Source organism: Eptesicus fuscus, chromosome 10 (assembly GCF_027574615.1).
Source record: "Eptesicus fuscus isolate TK198812 chromosome 10, DD_ASM_mEF_20220401, whole genome shotgun sequence".
Classification (NCBI taxonomy): domain Eukaryota; kingdom Metazoa; phylum Chordata; class Mammalia; order Chiroptera; family Vespertilionidae; genus Eptesicus; species Eptesicus fuscus.
The window spans coordinates 10,337,671-10,355,108 of record NC_072482.1 but is presented as its reverse complement, the minus strand read 5'-3'; the positions used below and the strand labels follow the sequence as shown (position 1 = coordinate 10,355,108).

Below are 17,438 nucleotides of genomic sequence, written 5' to 3'. Positions count from 1 at the left end.
GCATTAGTATTGGTATTAGAATTGGTATTGGTATTAGTATTAGTTTTAGTATTAGTATCAGGACCTGCTTCCTAAGAGAAGACGATTTAAACAGTGAGATGATCTCTGGGCCCATGGTTCACCTCCTGAGTCCTGAGGTTGTTGTGAACAATAAATGCAACAGAATGTGGCAACCTTGTCACATAACAGGGGCTCAATAAACAAGTGGCCCATCCCCATCCCCAATGGACCTGCTCTCACATTGCTCGTGCCCCGTGAGGGGCAGAGTGCGGTGACTCAGTGGACAAGAGCCAGGCTGCCTGGGCTTGTGTGCCAGCTCTGCCAGTTATGTACGCTTCCTGCCCCTGGGTCTGTCCCCTTATGTCTGCTTCCTGCCCCTGGGTCTGTCCCCTTATGTCCGCTTCCTGCCCCTGGGTCTGTCCCCTTATGTCTGCTTCCTGCCCCTGGGTCTGTCCCCTTATGTCTGCTTCCTGCCCCTGGGTCTGTCCCCTTATGTCCGCTTCCTGCCCCCAGAGTTGGTTCCATCTGCAGGAGGAGAAGCCCACCAGGGGCCACCTCAGGAAGCTGCTGCCGGACTCAGCGAGGTGGCAGCACAGGGCACTGACAGCCTGGCCCCCAGCTGCCCTGGGCGTTTGCCACTGTTCTGGGTGTGGTGGCTCCCGCCTCTCTAACTTGCAACGTGACCCCGAGGGGAGGGACGTGGGCCTGAAGCACTGGCCACAGAGGGCTCCTGCGGCTCTGCCCAGAGATGGCCCCGCAGGCCGGGGACCTGCTGGTGGAGGAGTGTGAGGCGCAGGGGCCGCTGACAGCTGATCCAGGAAGGAGGTGGCTGACAGGCCGCAGGAGGCAGCTTCTCACAGAGATGAGGAAAATGCCCCTGGTTGTCCTGTGGGGAGGAGCAAGCCCAGGCTATGGAACTACAAGCTGGGGTTAAAGTCCCAACTGCCCCACCCAGCCGTTCAGCTGTGTGACCTCGGGCTAGACACTTAGCCTCTCTGAGTCTTGGTCGGTCAGCTTCCCTGACATGAGAGCACAGGGTTCCACAGTGTCCACAGGCTCTGGCTGGATCCTGCCTCTTCCGCCCCTAGCTCTGTAGCTATGGGCTCAGGGTGAGGCGGGGACGAAGGGCCCTCCATGTGGCGTCCCCAGCAGAGCAGCTGGGCGGGCGAGGAGGGAGGCAGAGCTCCCGGCTGTGCTGACTGGACGTCAATACCTGCCTGTCAGCTCCCCTCCCCCACACGGGCTTCCCTGGTGGAAGTTCTCAGCCCCGGAATTTCATATTTGAGGTCTCAATTAAGCTGCCTGGCTCTGGGAGTGAGGAGTTGACGGCCGCTGATGGAGCCCTTGAATAGCAGAGGCAGGAGAATGGAGGGCCCCTGGGAGCAGGGGGCTCTGTGAAGGCTGCAGAGGGGGACACGGCACCCTCAGGCTGAGGACAATGTGTATCCCGCAGGAGGGTTTATGGGTAACATAGGCATCCTCTCTGGAAACAGCAGAGGTGTGATACCTGAACGAGGGCTCAGAGATCAGAGTTGGCATCCAGGTAGGAACAGCCCAGGACCCATGGATGGGTCCCACTGTGGGGAGACCGCTGCTCATCGGACCCTCCCCTAGGGTGGAGGGACCCTGGGAGGCCTCCCCGGCCAGAGCACCTCTTTCTGCTGATCTCAGTGCCCCGCCGGCTATGGCTGTGACGGAGGACGGTCCTTCCCTCCTGGAAGCAGAATCACCCTCTCGTCTTCAACACTGCCCCCGCCCCACTTTGCCTGGCACACCTCCCCTGCCCAGGCATGACGGCCATCTGGAGATGAGCACGGCCGAGGCCTGAGGTCAGGGCCTTGTCAGGACCCCGAGAGGAGGCTTCGTCAACGTTGATGAGCCTCCAAGGACAGGGCAAGGGGGGACCGAGCCTTCTGGTGGGCTGGCCCAGGGCCAGGGCCGCCCTGACTCTCACCCCCTCCCCTTCCCAGGAGCCTCGGGGATATTTGCAGCAGACAGGGCAGAAGCGGGGCTGGGGCAGGAGGCAGGAGGGGGGGTCCCTTTGTTTAATTTCTGCTGCTTCTCAGGCCTTTAACCTCTGCCTCTGTGTCTCCCTCTGCCCTCCCTGCTTCCTCCCTCATCTCTGCTGGCTCTGCTTTCCTCTCTGTGCCTCCATCTCTAAACTCCTTCCCTGCCTCTGCTTCCACTCACCTGCCTCCACTCCCACCTCTGCTGGGTGGTTCCCACGTTGACGGCTGATGTCTGTGGACATCTCCCTCCGGCACGCCTGCCCTTGACTCTCCCTCACTGCCCTCCTCACTCCGCCTGTCTCTCCCGGGTTCTTACCTGGGGCCCTCTCCTCGCATCTGACTCCTTCACTATGTCCTATGCTCCCCTCCCCTGCCTGCCCCTCCACTTCTCTTCCCCTCCCCCTCCTCTCCGCCCCACCTCTCCCTTCCCTGTCTCCTCACCTGTCCCTCTCCTGCGCTGCCTCATACTGTGTCCCTGTGTCGTCTGTCTTTCTCACCCCCACTTCTTCGCCTGTCCTGTGTCAATGCCCCTCTATTTCTGCCTCTGACCCCCACCACTCTGCTGTCCCTCCCATCACTCCCCTCTGTGTCCCCCCACCCACCCCAGGATGATCCCAGCTTCCAACAAGGCCTTTGTGGTCAACAACCTGGTGTCCGGGACCGGCTATGACCTGTGCGTGCTGGCCATGTGGGACGACACGGCCACGACGCTCACGGCCACCAACATCGTGGGCTGCGCCCAGTTCTTCACCAAGGCCGACTACCCGCAGTGCCAGTCCATGCACAGCCAGATCCTGGGCGGTACCATGATCCTGGTCATCGGCGGCATCATCGTGGCCACGCTGCTGGTCTTCATCATCGTCCTCCTGGTGCGCTACAAGGTCTGCAACCACGACGCCCCCGGCAAGATGGTGGCCGCCACGGTCAGCAACGTGCACTCGCAGACCAACGGGGCGCAGCTGCCCGCCGTGGGTGGCGTGCCCAGCGGGGCCCCCGCCCCGGCCCCGGGGCCGCCCAAGGTGGTGGTGCGCAATGAGCTGCTGGACTTCAGTCCCAGCCTGGCCCGCGGCAGTGACTCCTCTTCCTCCAGCTCCCTGGGCAGTGGGGAGGCCGGGGCGCTGGGGCGGGGCCCCTGGAGGCTCCCGCCCCCTGCCCCGCGTCCCAAGCCCAACCTTGACCGCCTGATGGGGGCCTTCGCCTCCCTGGACCTCAAGAGTCAGAGAAGGGAGGAGCTGCTGGACTCCAGGACTCCAGGCGGGAGAGGGTCTGGGACACCGGCCAGGGGCCACCACTCGGACCGAGAGCCGCTGCTGGGACCACCTGCGGCCCGGGCCAGGAGCCTGCTCCCCCTGCCCCTGGAGGGCAAGGCCAAGCGCAGCCATTCCTTCGACATGGGGGACTTCGCAGCTGCAGCGGTGGCAGCAGGAGGGGGCGCCCCGGGTGGCTACAGCCCCCCTCGGAGGGTCTCGAACATCTGGACGAAGCGCAGCCTCTCGGTCAATGGCATGCTCTTGCCCTTCGAGGAGAGTGACCTTGTGGGGGCCCGGGGCACGTTTGGCAGCTCCGAGTGGGTGATGGAGAGCACGGTGTAGGCTCGGGGTGTCCTCCTCCTCCTGCAGGTGGAAGGGGAATCTTTACTGGCAAGTCTTTGTGGGGTTTCCATGGTGATGTTTACATCCAGGGACAGTTGAGTCTCGCAGTGGACTCCCCCAGCACCTCCCAGGCCTGCCCCACCCCCTGCCCAGCAGGGTGTGCTCAGGGAACGGGACTTGACCACCAAGTGTCAGATGAGCCCTGAGGGTCTGGAAAGGCCGATGCCTTTCCAATCACAAATGCAGCGTCTAAGCAAGCGCTTTGATTGCTTCCGGTTCCGGTGTTGTTTTTATTGCTTAATTTACTTTCTCCCACTTCCCAAGCACCCCCTCTTCACTCACACAGATAACGGGGAGTTCGCTCTCCATCTGAAAGCCAGTGCCGGGGCCCTGCATGGCCGTCACTGCCCATGGAGAGAAGGGGCGGATGCTGGTTCCACACGTGTTTGGGGGAGACCCCTTATTATTCACAGCCGTCCCCACAGTTGGAGGGTTGAGTGACCCCCATAACTGACCCAGCTTCCTTTGCTCTCAAACATGACTGTCCACATCCATCACATCAGCTTAAACCTCGGGCGGCTCCCCAGACTCCCTGTGTCCGGGAGAGGGGCTGGGGGTCTGAGGCTCAGGGCCTGAGGGATATAAACTCTTGGAGTTCCTTTGGGATTTGTGCCTCTTCGGTGGGCCCTGGGAGGAAGTCCCCATGAGCATGTGGTGGGCCAAGAGGACTTCGTAAGGAAGGCAGGGTGGGTTGCCATAGGAGCTGGACTCTGAGTCCAACGCTCTGAGTCGGGGTCCCAGAGCCACCACCGAATCAACCCGCTGAAAACACTGGGGCTCGGGCCTTTCCTCGCTTTGGCCTTCAGTCCCCTGAATCACAAATACTGGGTTGCACCGGGCCTCCTGTTCCTTTCCAGTTCCAAGGACGCATGAACTCCTGAGCTTTAAAAGTGAGGTCTCCAGCTCGGCACCCCGGGGTGCACAGGCTGGTAGAGCAGCCCCTCCCCCTCCCACTGGGCATGGGGGATCCTGGAGCTTCGCAGGGAGAGCTGAGCCTTTCCAGTGCCGCAGTTTGGAAGCTGGAAGCGGTGCTTGCATTATCTCCATGACCCTCTCTCCCCGCCCCCAGAGTAGAAGGACTTGCCCAAGGTCACACTGTGAGCGAGTGGCCGCGTCAGCACAGAGGCCAAGGCCGCCTTCCTCCTGGGGGCGGGGGGTCTGTTCCCAGGCCTGCACCCTGTCCAGGGCATTTCTGTGTCTAGAGTCTGTCCTCTGTTCCTGAAGGAGCTGGCTCAGGGTGGGGCATAGGCGGCCTTCCATGGATGCCGTCTCTGAGCGGGATCCATCTGTGGAAATGACACGATGGTGATGGGAGGGGCACGTGCGCTCCCTCCAGGTGGGGTCAACCCCACTCTCCCACAGAGACTGCCCTCGGAGCCTCTGAAGGACTTGCCCGCTTCTGTCTCTCCTGGCCTCTGTTCCAGGCCTCTCCGCATTGCCAACGCACTACCTCTCACTGGTCTCCCCAACTCATTCTCCCCCTCCCAAGCCTCCGCCACAATTCTAGCCTCTCTTGTCCCTCTCCCTCCTTCTTCTACTTGCCAACCACACAGCAGAGAGCACACAGGTGAGTCTATCTGGGGCTGCAAAGTCCTGATGGGCTCAGGCCTGGAGCTGAGCTGTGCCCCCACCCCAGCCCAGAGCGCACAGGAGGGTGGGGACTGTCTATGCAGGATTGCCTTCCGGCTCCAGCCCAGGAGCCTCCGAACCCCATGCCTTCACCCTTCCCTCCCACGCCCTCCCGTTCCCTCGCCTCATCTTCCCTCTACTTCCTGTTTTCACTCTTTTCTTCCTGTGACTCTCTGCCTTCCCCAGTCCCTGTCAGGTCATTCACAGACCAGGCCAGTCTCTTCCTGAGACCGCAGGTGAATTTCCCAGGCCAGTCCCTGTGCCAGAGCACAGGCCGTCCCCGCTCACGAGGCGCCTAAGAGGGGACCTGAACTCTCTCCCGCCTCCCGCTTCCCCGCCCCGTTTTCCTCCTCTCCCTCTCCTCTGCACCTCTCTCACTCAGCCTTTCAAAATGTAGCCATTGAAGAAGTGACCCCAAACGCCACCTTTCTTTTTGCCTTTGGGTTCAGACACCTGAGGGAACGTGGTGGACACGGGGAGGGGGAACCCGACGTCTGTTCCCGTCAGTGGCTCGGAGCTCTGTCGTGACATGATATGTACTTGCGTGTGTCTGTCATGTTTCTGACTTGGGGTTTGGAAAGCATCATTCCTGTGGTCAGATACAAATGCCAATCTTCTCCTTTGCTAAAAAAAAAAATGTACAGTAAAATGTACAGTTTTAAAAACAACCAACCAATCACACTTCTTGGGAGAGAGAAAAAAGAATATTCTCGTGTCTGTGAGTGTCTGCTGTCCATTTCTCTGGCAACGCTGCCGTCTTCTAATGGGGCTTTGCAGTGGCATTTGCCCTCACACCTGTTTGTCACTGCCTGGCCGGAACCTGCTTCCTGTCAAGTTCACGTATAAGATGGAAACCTGTAAAAAAGAGAATGAGGCCGTCCTCCAGAGTACAAAGCAGTAGAGGGATCTGGAGTGAAGGTCCGGGTTAAAACAGACTAGCCCATCCCCAGCTACCCGCCTGTCCCACCTGGTAACAGATTCTCACGTACCACCTGCCTCTTCTTTCCTGGGCCAGGGCCACACCACACTGAGCCACTAGGGGCGCACGTGTGCCTTCCACCCGTTTTGGTTGAGCCTGGAGGGCACTTTTGCACAAAGGGTCTCTTACTGGGGACGCAGTACAGCCCAAAGCACAAACCCAAAGTGTACACACAAATGAGCTTCTGGAACACAGCTTCCCAGCCTGCTTTCATCTAACGTCCACATCAACATGAACAATAGGCACGACGTGGGAGCCACAGTGGCATCTGACATTTTCCGTGGCCACATTAAAGCAAGTTTAAGAAACAGGTGAAATTAATTTTCATTATATATGTTATCTAACTGAATATATCCAAAATATTATCATTTCAACACCTAATCACTACAAAATTATTTAACTTTTGTGGCACAAAGTTTTGTATGTTTTGCACAGATGCCACGTCTCAGTTCAGACCAGCCACTTTTGGAGGCACCTGTGGCTCATACGGGCCCCATTGGACAGCACAGCTCTAGACATACAATGATGGACGCGGAAGCCCAGCTTTGGGAAGGAACTGCTGTTAGGGAGCACCTGCGTTTTCCGGGACTGTGTTGGGGTTTCACATGCATTCCTCACTGAATCCTCACTGCAGCCTCTCTACGTAATTGTTATGCCGATTTTACAAATGAAAGGATTTAGGCTCAGAGGGGTTAAGTCACTTGCCCAAGGTCACACAGTAAGTCTGGCTGCAAAGCCTTAGATCTGTCCACAATTTCAATGCTGCCTCTGCTAGCCTTTCTCCCTCCCTTCAACCAGTGACAGAGGGCAGTTCACACTGGCTGAAGTATGCAAATGCATAGCCAGGCCTAGAAGCCCTTGTTTTGACCTCCAGGTCTGCTAAGATTCTCAGTGTTGACGCCCGCAGGGCTTCGGTGGTTCCTTGTGTCCTCACTGGCCGTTCTGGCCCTTCTCGGCTGGTAGCACGTTCCCTCCTTGGCCAGGACGCTCCCTGCAGGCTTCAGACAGCCCTGCCCAGACCACTCTGGTGGTCATCCCTTCTCCTAACCTGGGGACTTGTTGAATAGCTTTCCACTTCCAGCCTCATCTGTTCCCTCTGCCCCGATAGCCTGTAACTTCATCCCCTCAGCCCTGGCTGGTGTGGCTCAGTGGGTGGAGAATCGGCTCATGCACTGAAGAGTCACGGGTTTGAATCCCGGGCAAGGACACATACCTGGGTTGCAGGTTCAATTCCTAGGCCCTGCCCAGGGTGTGTGTGGGAGGCAGCCAATCTCTCTCCCTCCCTACCTTCCACTCTCTCTAAAAATCAATGGAGAAAGTATCTCCGGGTGAGGATTAACAAACAAGCAAAAGCAAAAAGATAGGACGCTTCATACCAGCTTGCTGCCATGACCAGGCCCATCTCCCACCTCTTCCGACTCCAAAACCCTTGTCCCCACCAGGAAAGGTGTTTGCCCACCCAGCCCCTCTTTGCTGACGGAGAGGAGCCTTCCACCTCTGGTCTTTTGCAGGAGCAGGTAGCGCATGCACTCCGAGCCTGATGAATCATTAAGCTTCATAAAAAGTAATTCACCCCCCTGTCTCCAAGTCCTTCAGGCTCTCCTCAGAGGAGATGTTTTTTCACTTTCCTATCATAATAGTGTTGACATTCCCAAAGAACTTAAACACACGCACTGCTTTTTTGAGGGCCATCATTTCCAGCCAGGTAAGGGGAAGGTCGCTGTCTTAGATTCAGTCCTTTCAAAACGAGCAGTGACTTTCTCCCGGAGCCTGTGGCATTGATGTTTGCGGGCACAGAGTACAGCCCGGCACTTCGGAGCCTTCCGTTCTCTGTTCTCAGCGTGTCGCCGTGAAGGTCTCGGGGCTTCGCGAGCTGGTGGCACTCCTCTGCGCTTGCAGCCGCTGGGGTCTCTGCGAACTGCCGCTGGGAGGAAAGACACTATTGGGGAGAACAGGCAGCAGTCAGGGCCTGAGCACAGTTCTCATGCCACACCGGGGTTCCCGGCCATTCCCTGACATGCGCGGGCAGCGAGGAAGATCTGTGTGACAAGAAGGCTTCTCCAGGTAAATACCTGAGCTTCCTCCCTTGGCCTTACAATAGAAGCCGACCCGTCCAGATTGCTCTCCCGACGTCTAGAAGGAACACTGCCTCCTTTACCATTTAAAATATCTGTTTGTGCTTTGAGTCTTTAAACCAGAGATCTTAATTTCTGAGCCTCCATGACCTCATTTAAGGTTCCCCAGCTCACAGCCAGCCCGTGTTTACAAGGCTCATTGGTTTCCCTTCACTGCAGCCTCTAGCGGAGGGCAACAGATGAGCTTCCCAACAGACCAAAGCGGAGCTGGCCCTGCCTCCTGACTGCCCGTGCCCTGTGGTCCTAGCCCTTCAGCCTCTCCCACAGGCACAGTGGCCGTGCCAGGTCTTCATCTCGGACAATGTGCGGCACCTTTCTTCTGCTCGCCAGCTCTGGGGAAATGGGCCTGGATGGCAAGCTCTGGGTTGGTGATTTTCCTTGTTGAGATGAGTGAGTATCTGGTCCCTGTAGCCACCAGCCGAATGGCTCCTGACAGTATTCTCCTCCACCACCTTGTGCAGGAGTTTCTCTGGGGCTGGAGCCAGACAGACCTCATTCTCTAGTTCCTCTCTGAGATGTCAGTGCAGCCTGCAGTTGCCGGCTTGGCTCCTACTGATGAGGGGGTGAAGCTGGAATTTTACCCATCTCCGTGGGATCCCAACACCCATCTGGCCCACATCCAGTCGGCCCACTGTCCAGCCTCCCACAGCCCGGCCTCTCTGTCCAGCTGCCTGTCTGGTGAGGTGATGATGGCCGCCCCCTTCTTTTGCCACCTCCTCTGTAACATGTGCTTGTTGGTGCTCCTGGCACACCCAGCACCAACTCTACCATCTATATACTTTGCAAGGGTGAGTTTTCTTTCCCTGGACTCCCTTATGTCACATCCACGATGTCCCCTGTCCCCCAAGCTGTGGTTATCTGTTGTGACCTTCCCGATACTGTTCCCACTCTCTCACGAAGAAAATCTCAGAGTCCCACCTCTGTCCCCTCCATCACTAACCTGGCATGTCCTGGTCACTGCAGGTATCTTGCTCACCATTTGAGAAGGAATATGACAAAGAAGAAGAGATTTAAGTTCTCAGTTATACCAAATGCTCCTCAATGCTCCCCTCCTGGGGTCCCCGTCACGCTCTCTCCACCCTTTCCTTGGGGATCTCTCAGGATACAATTCTGCTGTCCATGAAGGATGGGCTGTTTGGCTTCCTACCCAGACTAATTGCAGGAAAGTTCTTTTCCCTTCCTTAAGTTGCCAGAGGATTGGCATTTTTCAAGTGGATATTGAATTGCAACATGAATTTGATAATAATAGCTGACTTTCATTGAGAGTTTCTTATGTTCCACGCACTGTTCCAAGAACTTTATATAGATCACCTCAGTTTAGCATCAAAACAACACAATGAAGCAGGCATTCTCCCATTGCCATGGGCAAAGCTAAGGTAGAGAGGGGTTATCTCAGTTGCCCAGGTCTCCGCAAGTGAGCGGCAGAGTTGGGTAAACCGTTAATAACTGGATTGGCCTGGGGTTGCCTGCAGAGCTGCGGAGTGATGAGAAACACAGTTTTCTGGGTTTCATGTAGAAAACCTAATCTTGGTGTGTGAACCTTGAATTTGAGAAGACTGAGCCCCGCAGAGAAAGTGAGAGAGTAGAGAAGTCAGTGCTGCGTGTGGTCCACATGCATTTGCCGACCAGCTACGTCCCCAAACTGAGCCTGATTTCGAGAGAAATCCAAATAAAAATGAAGGACACTGTGCATGCCCTTGGCTTCACATGCTCCCCTGCGGGGCAGCAATGTAAACTGGTGTCTAGATCTCTGGTTTTACCAAGATGGGTCTGTGTTCACTCGTTTCAAGATGATATATAGCTTTGGGGAACCTACTATATAAGAGAAGGTGGCTGTGGGGTTGGCCAGGGCCACAAGCCCAAGGTGGCACCTCTGGCTGGAAGAATTCACTAGATTTTAAGTTCCAAAGGGACCTGGTATTAGGAAATGACTGGCTTTGGGTCAAATGGGGGCCCAGCCAGGGACTGAAGTCCCCAGCTGGGGCCTGCACTGGATGAGAGGTGAGAGGAGGGAACTCTAGCTGGGAGCTCTGGGGAGGGGTGGGAGGTGGGAAAGAGCACAAAGCAGGCCTAGAAGGAGCAGCTGCAGAGAACGGGGGTCCTGAGTCACTCAGGCAGGCGCAGCTATTCCTGGGGGGAGGCGCCATTCCTTACAAAGAGCTGGATTCATAGCCTGTCTCTTGGCCTCAGTTTCCTTCCCGTGAAGTATCGATGGTAAGTATTGACTTTGGTAAGTACGCCTGAGCAGTACCATGCGGTTCCATAGCTCACACATCGAATTGAAAAAGGCAGAGTGATAACAGCCATTATTATGAATGCTATGCATCACTGAAAACATTATTATAAATTATAGTGGATTAGTGATAATATTCGGTAGCTCAGGCTCAGAGCAGCTCAGGGCTGGCACAGCTCTCAAAGGTCATCCGATCCAGCCTCCCCTGATGGGTATTAGAATCCCCTGTTCAATATCCACGGACTGTGATTAATATTATTACAAGCAAGCGTGCGTGATGGATTTCAGCATTCACCCCAGGCGGGGAGTGGCTCCCCGTGCTCCAGTCAGACAAGGGCCTGATGGCTACGGCTCCACACTCCTGTCGGCTCTTGCGGACCCAGCATTCCTGCCTCCGGAGTAACCAGAGCCCAGACAGAAGGCAGCTCCCACAGACTCCTGTGGCCAAAATAGTGGTGGGACTCTAGGTGCAGAGCCAGGGCCCTGGCTGGGGGAATCTCGGGGCAGGAGGCAGGGTATGGGGTTGGGGGGTGGGTGCTGTTCCCTTGGCAAATCAGCCCTGGTGTCTGTGGCACTGAGAGAAGGAAGGGCAGGAAAGGAGCAGAAAGCACATGGCAGCCTCTGAAGCCCCTGATGCTCCTTTATGTTCTGAGACCCACAGTCCCAGCAGCAGCTGAAAGGACCCGGAACAGTCCAGACCTCACCCTTGGGCTCTCTACTCATCTGCTCCTCAGTCCCTGCTCACCCTTCACCCTTATTCCAGGTCCTGGCCAAACAGCCAAAACCTAGCAACCAAGACTCTGGAATGACACAAATGCTGCCTCCAGAAACCTCCCACGACTTTCCTTCATCCCTTTGGGTTCACAGACATCCTCCCTCCTAGGATGTAAATGCTCTGGTGCCAGGTGAGTCACCTGGTGAGAAGCTGGCTCTACTCAGAAGGCTGAGAGGAGGCCGAGGGTCCCAACTTGAGTTAGGAGGGGAGCACTTTGCAAGGAGTGGTAGGATGACCCAGGGCAGCCCACTGACCAGCCCTCTCCACCTCTCCTAACATCCAGGTTCCCTCTGGCACAAACACCATCCACCTGCTTGAGGTGACTAAAATTGGGTCCCAGTTTGGTCTTTATTTCTGTCTTTGTTTGTTTTCCTCTTTTTATTGATTTCAGAGAAAGGAAGGGAGAAAGGGAAAGAGATAGAAACATCAGTGATGAGAGAGAATCATTGATAGCCTGCCTCCTGCACACCTGCTACTGGGGATTGAGCCTGCAACCCAGGCCTGTGCCCTATCCAGGAATTGAACCATGACCTTCTGGTTTAATGCTCAGCCACTGAGCCACACCAGTCAGGCTGATCTTTACCTCATAATCATCACGTTAATCCCGAAGGGAATGAAGAAATGTCAGAGAAGTGTTTCACCCTAGCTAGGGGTCAGAGGGGGTTGGCTGGAGGGTGCATGGCTGGGCAGGCTGCTTGGGTAGAGCTGACACTTCCCAGTTGCTTCAGAGAGAGCTGTGAGGTAAGATATGTTGTCAGGGACAGTGCACCCACACTCATGAAGAGCTTGGCTTCCATGTTGAAGGTAAATGGAGCCAACTGTGAGTCACCCCAGGATCTTGGAGGAGGTTGGGAAAACCTCACCAGCAATCAAGTAAAGGGGCCCAATTCTCCCTTGTTCTTCATACTTTTAAGAGATTTTATGCGATTCCACCTTCGGAGGAAGCCTGCAAACAGCTTTATGTTGGTTCAGCCTTCGCCTATTGGGGAAGCAGAGGCTGGGCTTTTCTTGGGACGTTTCCTTAAGCCATAGGGCTTTACATTCTCCCTGAGGTTTATGGGAAACGGGGCCTGTGCCAGGCATACAAAAATAAGATATTCTCACCCGAGCCCCTCTATCTTTAGTTCTGGGTAGAAAACAAGATGGTGGGGCTTAAGCAAGAATATCGAATTCCAGAGTGGTCAGCTGAGGCTCATTCCCTGTGTCAGCCTTGTCTGCAGAATGGTGAGGAGGAACCCTAGCAGGAGACCTTTGAGACAGGCAAGGTCAGCAGCTGGGCTAGAGCAACTGTACACATCTCACTGGTCCAAGTACATTCTTTCACGTGGATTAGCCACTCCTTCCATTCTGTACCTAAAACCTCCAATTTATACATCACTGCTTTCCCAATTTACAGATTTTCCAAACTGAGGATAAAAGGTGTTTGGTCCCCCACCCCACACCCTGTCAAATTCTTATGGAACAGAATCTGATTCTGACCACAGAAATGGAGTTCCCTCACTCCCCACCCCAATTCTTAGCCATGACAGTGAGGGCTGGCTGCCACAGAAGGAAGAAGGCGAGGTTGAGAAGACTGTCAGAGTTGGAAAGAAAACATCCACACAGGCAGGAGGAAGTCAGGGCTGGGTGAGGTGGATAAAGAATATAAGACCCTGGAGAATTGAGGGATGGGGCTGAGAAGGGTGGCTCTGCCAGGAATTCTCCGTGGACATGAGGCTTTGTCAGTCTTCCAGGGCTAGGCCAGCTGGGAGCTGGGACTAGGGTCAGACACCATCATCTACTGTGGGCTAAACAATAGAAAAGGGGTGGGGGAGTGAGGGGGGTCCAGGCAAGAACAGTACGGAAGAGGTGAGGGCAGAATCAAAGAAACATAGGACCCAACTGCAGGTCCAGGGTATGGGTCCAGCCCACCCACCACCCAAGTCTAGGAGAGGAGAAAGGAACAGAGGCCAGGACAGGGCTCCACCTGGAGTGTCCTTGTAGGCCCTCTCTCTTCCCAGTGAAGCCCCAGGCAAGTGGGGCCTACCCAGGGGTTGAGGTCCTTTTCAGGATTCAAGTTTTTCCCATATGCTTTCAGGCTCTTGTTCCTCCCTGGGGGAAGGTAAATACTCCTGACCCCAGGTAGGAAGAGAGGTGCAGTGAGAAATCATGGCTGTGTCTACACCTGCATTTCAAGGTCTAGTGAAAGAAGGAAGGGCTGGCTTCCCCATGAATATTGGAGGCTCAGTGCATAGCCTCACCCATCAAATCCATTTGTCTCTCCCAGGAATGGCTGGACACTAAATGAGTGGAGAATAATTCAGGGTGATGAGCTCCAGGCATGCCAGATTATTCCAGGGTAGACTAATCTGCTATAGCCAGTCTCTTTGGGAAGAGGCTGTTGCATAGAATGGTGGAGCTTTCAGAGACTTCTACAGAATCTGGATTGGCCTTGAAGCCACTAAGGAGAGGACAACAGGACGTTCCCCTGTTGGTTGTGAATCACCATGAATAGGAAGCTTCTTCGCAGAACCCTAAGAACTATCCAAGCAGGGAAGGGGGACTGGTGCTATTTAATGAAGAGTCTGGTAAGCATCTCATATACTTTGTTAGTGCTCATAATCCTTACCCATCCTTGTGACCTAGAGGTTAGAGCATCCGCCAAGAAAACAGGCACAAAGAGATTAAATAATTTTCAGAAGTTCATATAACACATATGGGGAGAGCTGGGTGGTCAATAACTGGAGTTGTTCCTAAGTTACCTAAGGAGCAGCAGGGACATTATACTTTCAGCTAATTTTCTGGAAGAAATGTGAGCAATGAGAGAGTAAATATAAAATTTAAAAATGGGATACATGGGGAAATGTATTGAGCAAATAGTGACCTCTCAGTGCCTGCCCCAGTGCCTCATGGTAAGAGAAGGCTTCTCCTAAGGCCCTCAAACTTTGTCCTGACAAACAGGGCATCGAATAATTCCAAGGTCCCTGTTTGCTTCGTTTTTGTCTTCTACAGTGTGGGGTTGGAGAGAGCAGAGGAGTAAGATAGGCCTAATGAGGCGAGTGAACTGCATGTCCTCTCATTAAAGGGAATTGTTTTTCCTGGTTTCAGTATCATCTGTAAAATGACCAAAGTATCTACCTCCAAAGATCATTGTGTTTGCAAATTTTAGAATTCTGCATATCTATACAAGTAACCCATAAGATTTGAGAAATCACCAATTCATGATGATTAATGATGTGGATCTATGACAACACTGTCATAAAATATAGGATTTTATGTATTAGGCCCAGAGTCTCAGGATTAGAAAGATCAAAGGTCTCCAAATAAGCCCGCCTCTGCGCATAAGTATCCTGCCAGGTGGTACCAGTACACACGATTCCATACTTTAAAGTCTTCCAAGGAAAAGAGCACATGAGGAATCCATGCCCTGTGCTCCAATGAGCTCAGCACTGGATGGTTTTGGCTCTAGGGTTGTACAGACTCTGCCATTCCTGTTCCTAAAAGACCCAGAGCCGCTACAGAAGACAACTCCAAGAATATTCTGTGGTCATCATTGGGGTAGAAAAACAGAATGGAGGCTCCAGCTGGGGTAGGGATGCCTGTTCTCTTGATAAATCAGCTCTGGTCTTCATGGCACACTGGGGGAAATAGAGGCAGGGTACTGGGAAACCTCTGAGATCCCAGTAAGTGGATGTGTTCTGCTAGGATTTCCACTACCAATTGTGAGATCCAGAAAAGTTGCCTACCACTTCCCAGGTGCATGGCACAGGCCAATGATGGGATACCAGTACTTTCACAGTCTAATAGGGACAACCACCCCCACCCACCAATAATTTGTTCCTTAATTCTCCCTTTACCGGCATTCAAGGGTTAGAAAAACAAGGTTATGAAAATAGTATCTCAAAGTTCCAGGACCTCAGTACAAATCACTCCCACCTCCTTCCTAATGCCCTGCCATTGGGTGGATAAATTTGTTCTTGCCCTATTACAGTGTAAATGCTCAGAGGAAACTCTGCCAGGTGTCTTGAAAACCAACCGATTTTTACGTCCCAGATAGGGATGGGCATTATTCAAAGGGGTGTGTGGGAGGACCAGGGGACGCCCCTATACAGCCCCCTGCCATGCTCCCTCCATTCCCATTTCCATGCAGCACAGACACCACCTCGTTTGGGTGGGAAAAAAATAAAAGGGAGGCCCAAACCTTTACTTCTGAGTCAGCACACCAGTCACAAGTTTCGGGAGACAAGAATGACCTGGAGCCTTTATTATATGTTTCCACTTCACCTCAGAGCTGAGGGGCTTTCTGAGGCCTGGGTGATTGGCCAGGCCTTCTGAGCCCTCCAATCCTCCTTCACGGAAGGCCAGCTCCGAGGAGCAAGATTGTGCATAAAAGGGGGAGAATATACCCATGCGAAAAGCCAAGTTTCCATGTTGATGGTAACTGGAAAAGCCTTTGGGTCAGAGCTGAGCGCTGGGACAAACTAAAGCTACAGTGATGAAGGGACGGGACCTGATCTGAAAACCCACAGCTCACAACCTCATCCTTTCTACTGAGGAGTCACGTGGACCTTGACTTTGGGGGAACCATGACCTGTAAGGACTAGGCTTTTCTCCCCTGCCTAGAGCTCAAATCTCCTCCCTGCCAGGGAGTATACAGTACTGGGTGTCTTAAGAGGAAAAGAGGGTGACAACAATGCAAACCAAGTCCCAGAGGCCGCCAGCAGACCCTTTTCCAGATAGCTGAAGCCCTAGCAGAGCCCAGGAAGGAAAGAGACAGGGAGACGTCCTCCGGGAAGGCTGCTGCTAAAAAGGTTGGCTTCCTAGTTCCCAAACAATGGCGGTGGGGACAAAGACAGTGCCCCCGTATTCTTTGTTAGGGCTGGACCGATGATCACCAGCAGCCTTCAAACCTGCGAAAGTAAAAGAAAATTGAGACACAGTAAGGCAGCGGCCGGCAGAGTTAAAACCACAATAAGGAATGTGTCGCAAGACATTCACATAATCACGCCCGTCCTCGCTCACACTGTGAACTGGGCATGATTACTTTGTCACTTTTCAGGTGCGAGGACACGATTACCCAGAGCTTAGACAGGAGACCTTGGGCTTGAGAATGAGATCTCCTGACCCCAGGTCTGGGTTCCATCCACCCACCCTCCGCCAGCCACAGCAGGAAGGGAGGTGAGGAATGGGGTAGAGAAAGAAGCCATAGAAGAAAATACCTCTATATCAAGAGGGCGAGTCAGTGCTGGGAGAGGCCGGCAGGGGGCGCACTGGTCCTGGTTGTACTGTAGTCTCTCAGGGCGCTCAGAAGACCTCTCACTTGGGATAGAGGAATGGACCGACTCCTTCTTCCATGAAAGAGAAAACACGGAGGCAAAGGGAGAGATGCAAAGGTGAGGACCAAGGCAATGGAGCAGGGTCGCGAGGGGGGCTTTGGGGTGCTCCTGTCAATGACCCATCTGAGTGGGGAGAACCAAGGTAGGACCCCAGGTAGCAGAGGTTCCTGCCAGCTCCCCCCGCCCTGAGTGAGCCATTGGGGAGAAGGGGGAGGGCACCCCAGTTCCCATGGCCATTGGGCAGCTGGTGCCAGCCAGCGGGGTGGCCCGGGGTGCAGTGTGGAGAAGGCAGCTGAGAGGGTGCGGCCCAGGCCAAGGACCGGGTTGGTTGGGGAGCTCCCAGCAGCCCTGCCCACCGCCCACCCGCAGGACAGGACCCCACACTGCGAGGGGGAGGGCAGTGGTCCTGGGCCACAACTGCAACCAACCTGGGGTGAGGGATGGGGCGCCCCGGTTTCCACATCCTGGGCCTGGGGGTTTCCTGAGTCCTTACAGCAATTCTTATTTCACTGGGGAGCATCCCCTAAGCTGGTTTACCAACTGAATCAGCGAGAGCCATTGTGGAGCGACCCACCCGCTGCGGCCGCTGCTGGAAATTAACTGCCACTGCTCTCTGGCCGTTGGCCACACCCACTCCCAGGCCTCGTCCAATCACAGCCCTTGGGGGCTGGGGAGGGGCCCTGGCCTTCCAGAAAGTTCCACAGCCTCCGA

The 17,438-nt window shown here is 54.7% G+C and overlaps 1 protein-coding gene and 1 long non-coding RNA gene across 2 annotated transcripts in view; one reads left to right on the top strand and one right to left on the bottom strand.

Moving 5' to 3' along the window:
• LRFN2 (leucine rich repeat and fibronectin type III domain containing 2) overlaps positions 1-3,601 on the top strand; it is a 39,354-nt gene extending 35,753 nt beyond the window's left edge. Inside the window, exon 2 of the mRNA XM_054722321.1 lies at positions 2,617-3,601. Coding sequence (XP_054578296.1) covers positions 2,617-3,601 — 985 coding nt within the window. The remainder of the gene's footprint in view (positions 1-2,616) is intronic.
• Positions 3,602-15,640: 12,039 nt separating this feature from the next.
• LOC129150588 (uncharacterized) lies at positions 15,641-17,209 on the bottom strand. Its single transcript, XR_008557307.1, has 3 exons — positions 17,156-17,209; positions 16,611-16,736; positions 15,641-16,301 (listed from the first exon to the last, which is right to left on the bottom strand). It is a non-coding gene; the product is annotated as an uncharacterized LOC129150588 (long non-coding RNA).
• Between the last annotated feature and the right edge of the window lie 229 nt (positions 17,210-17,438).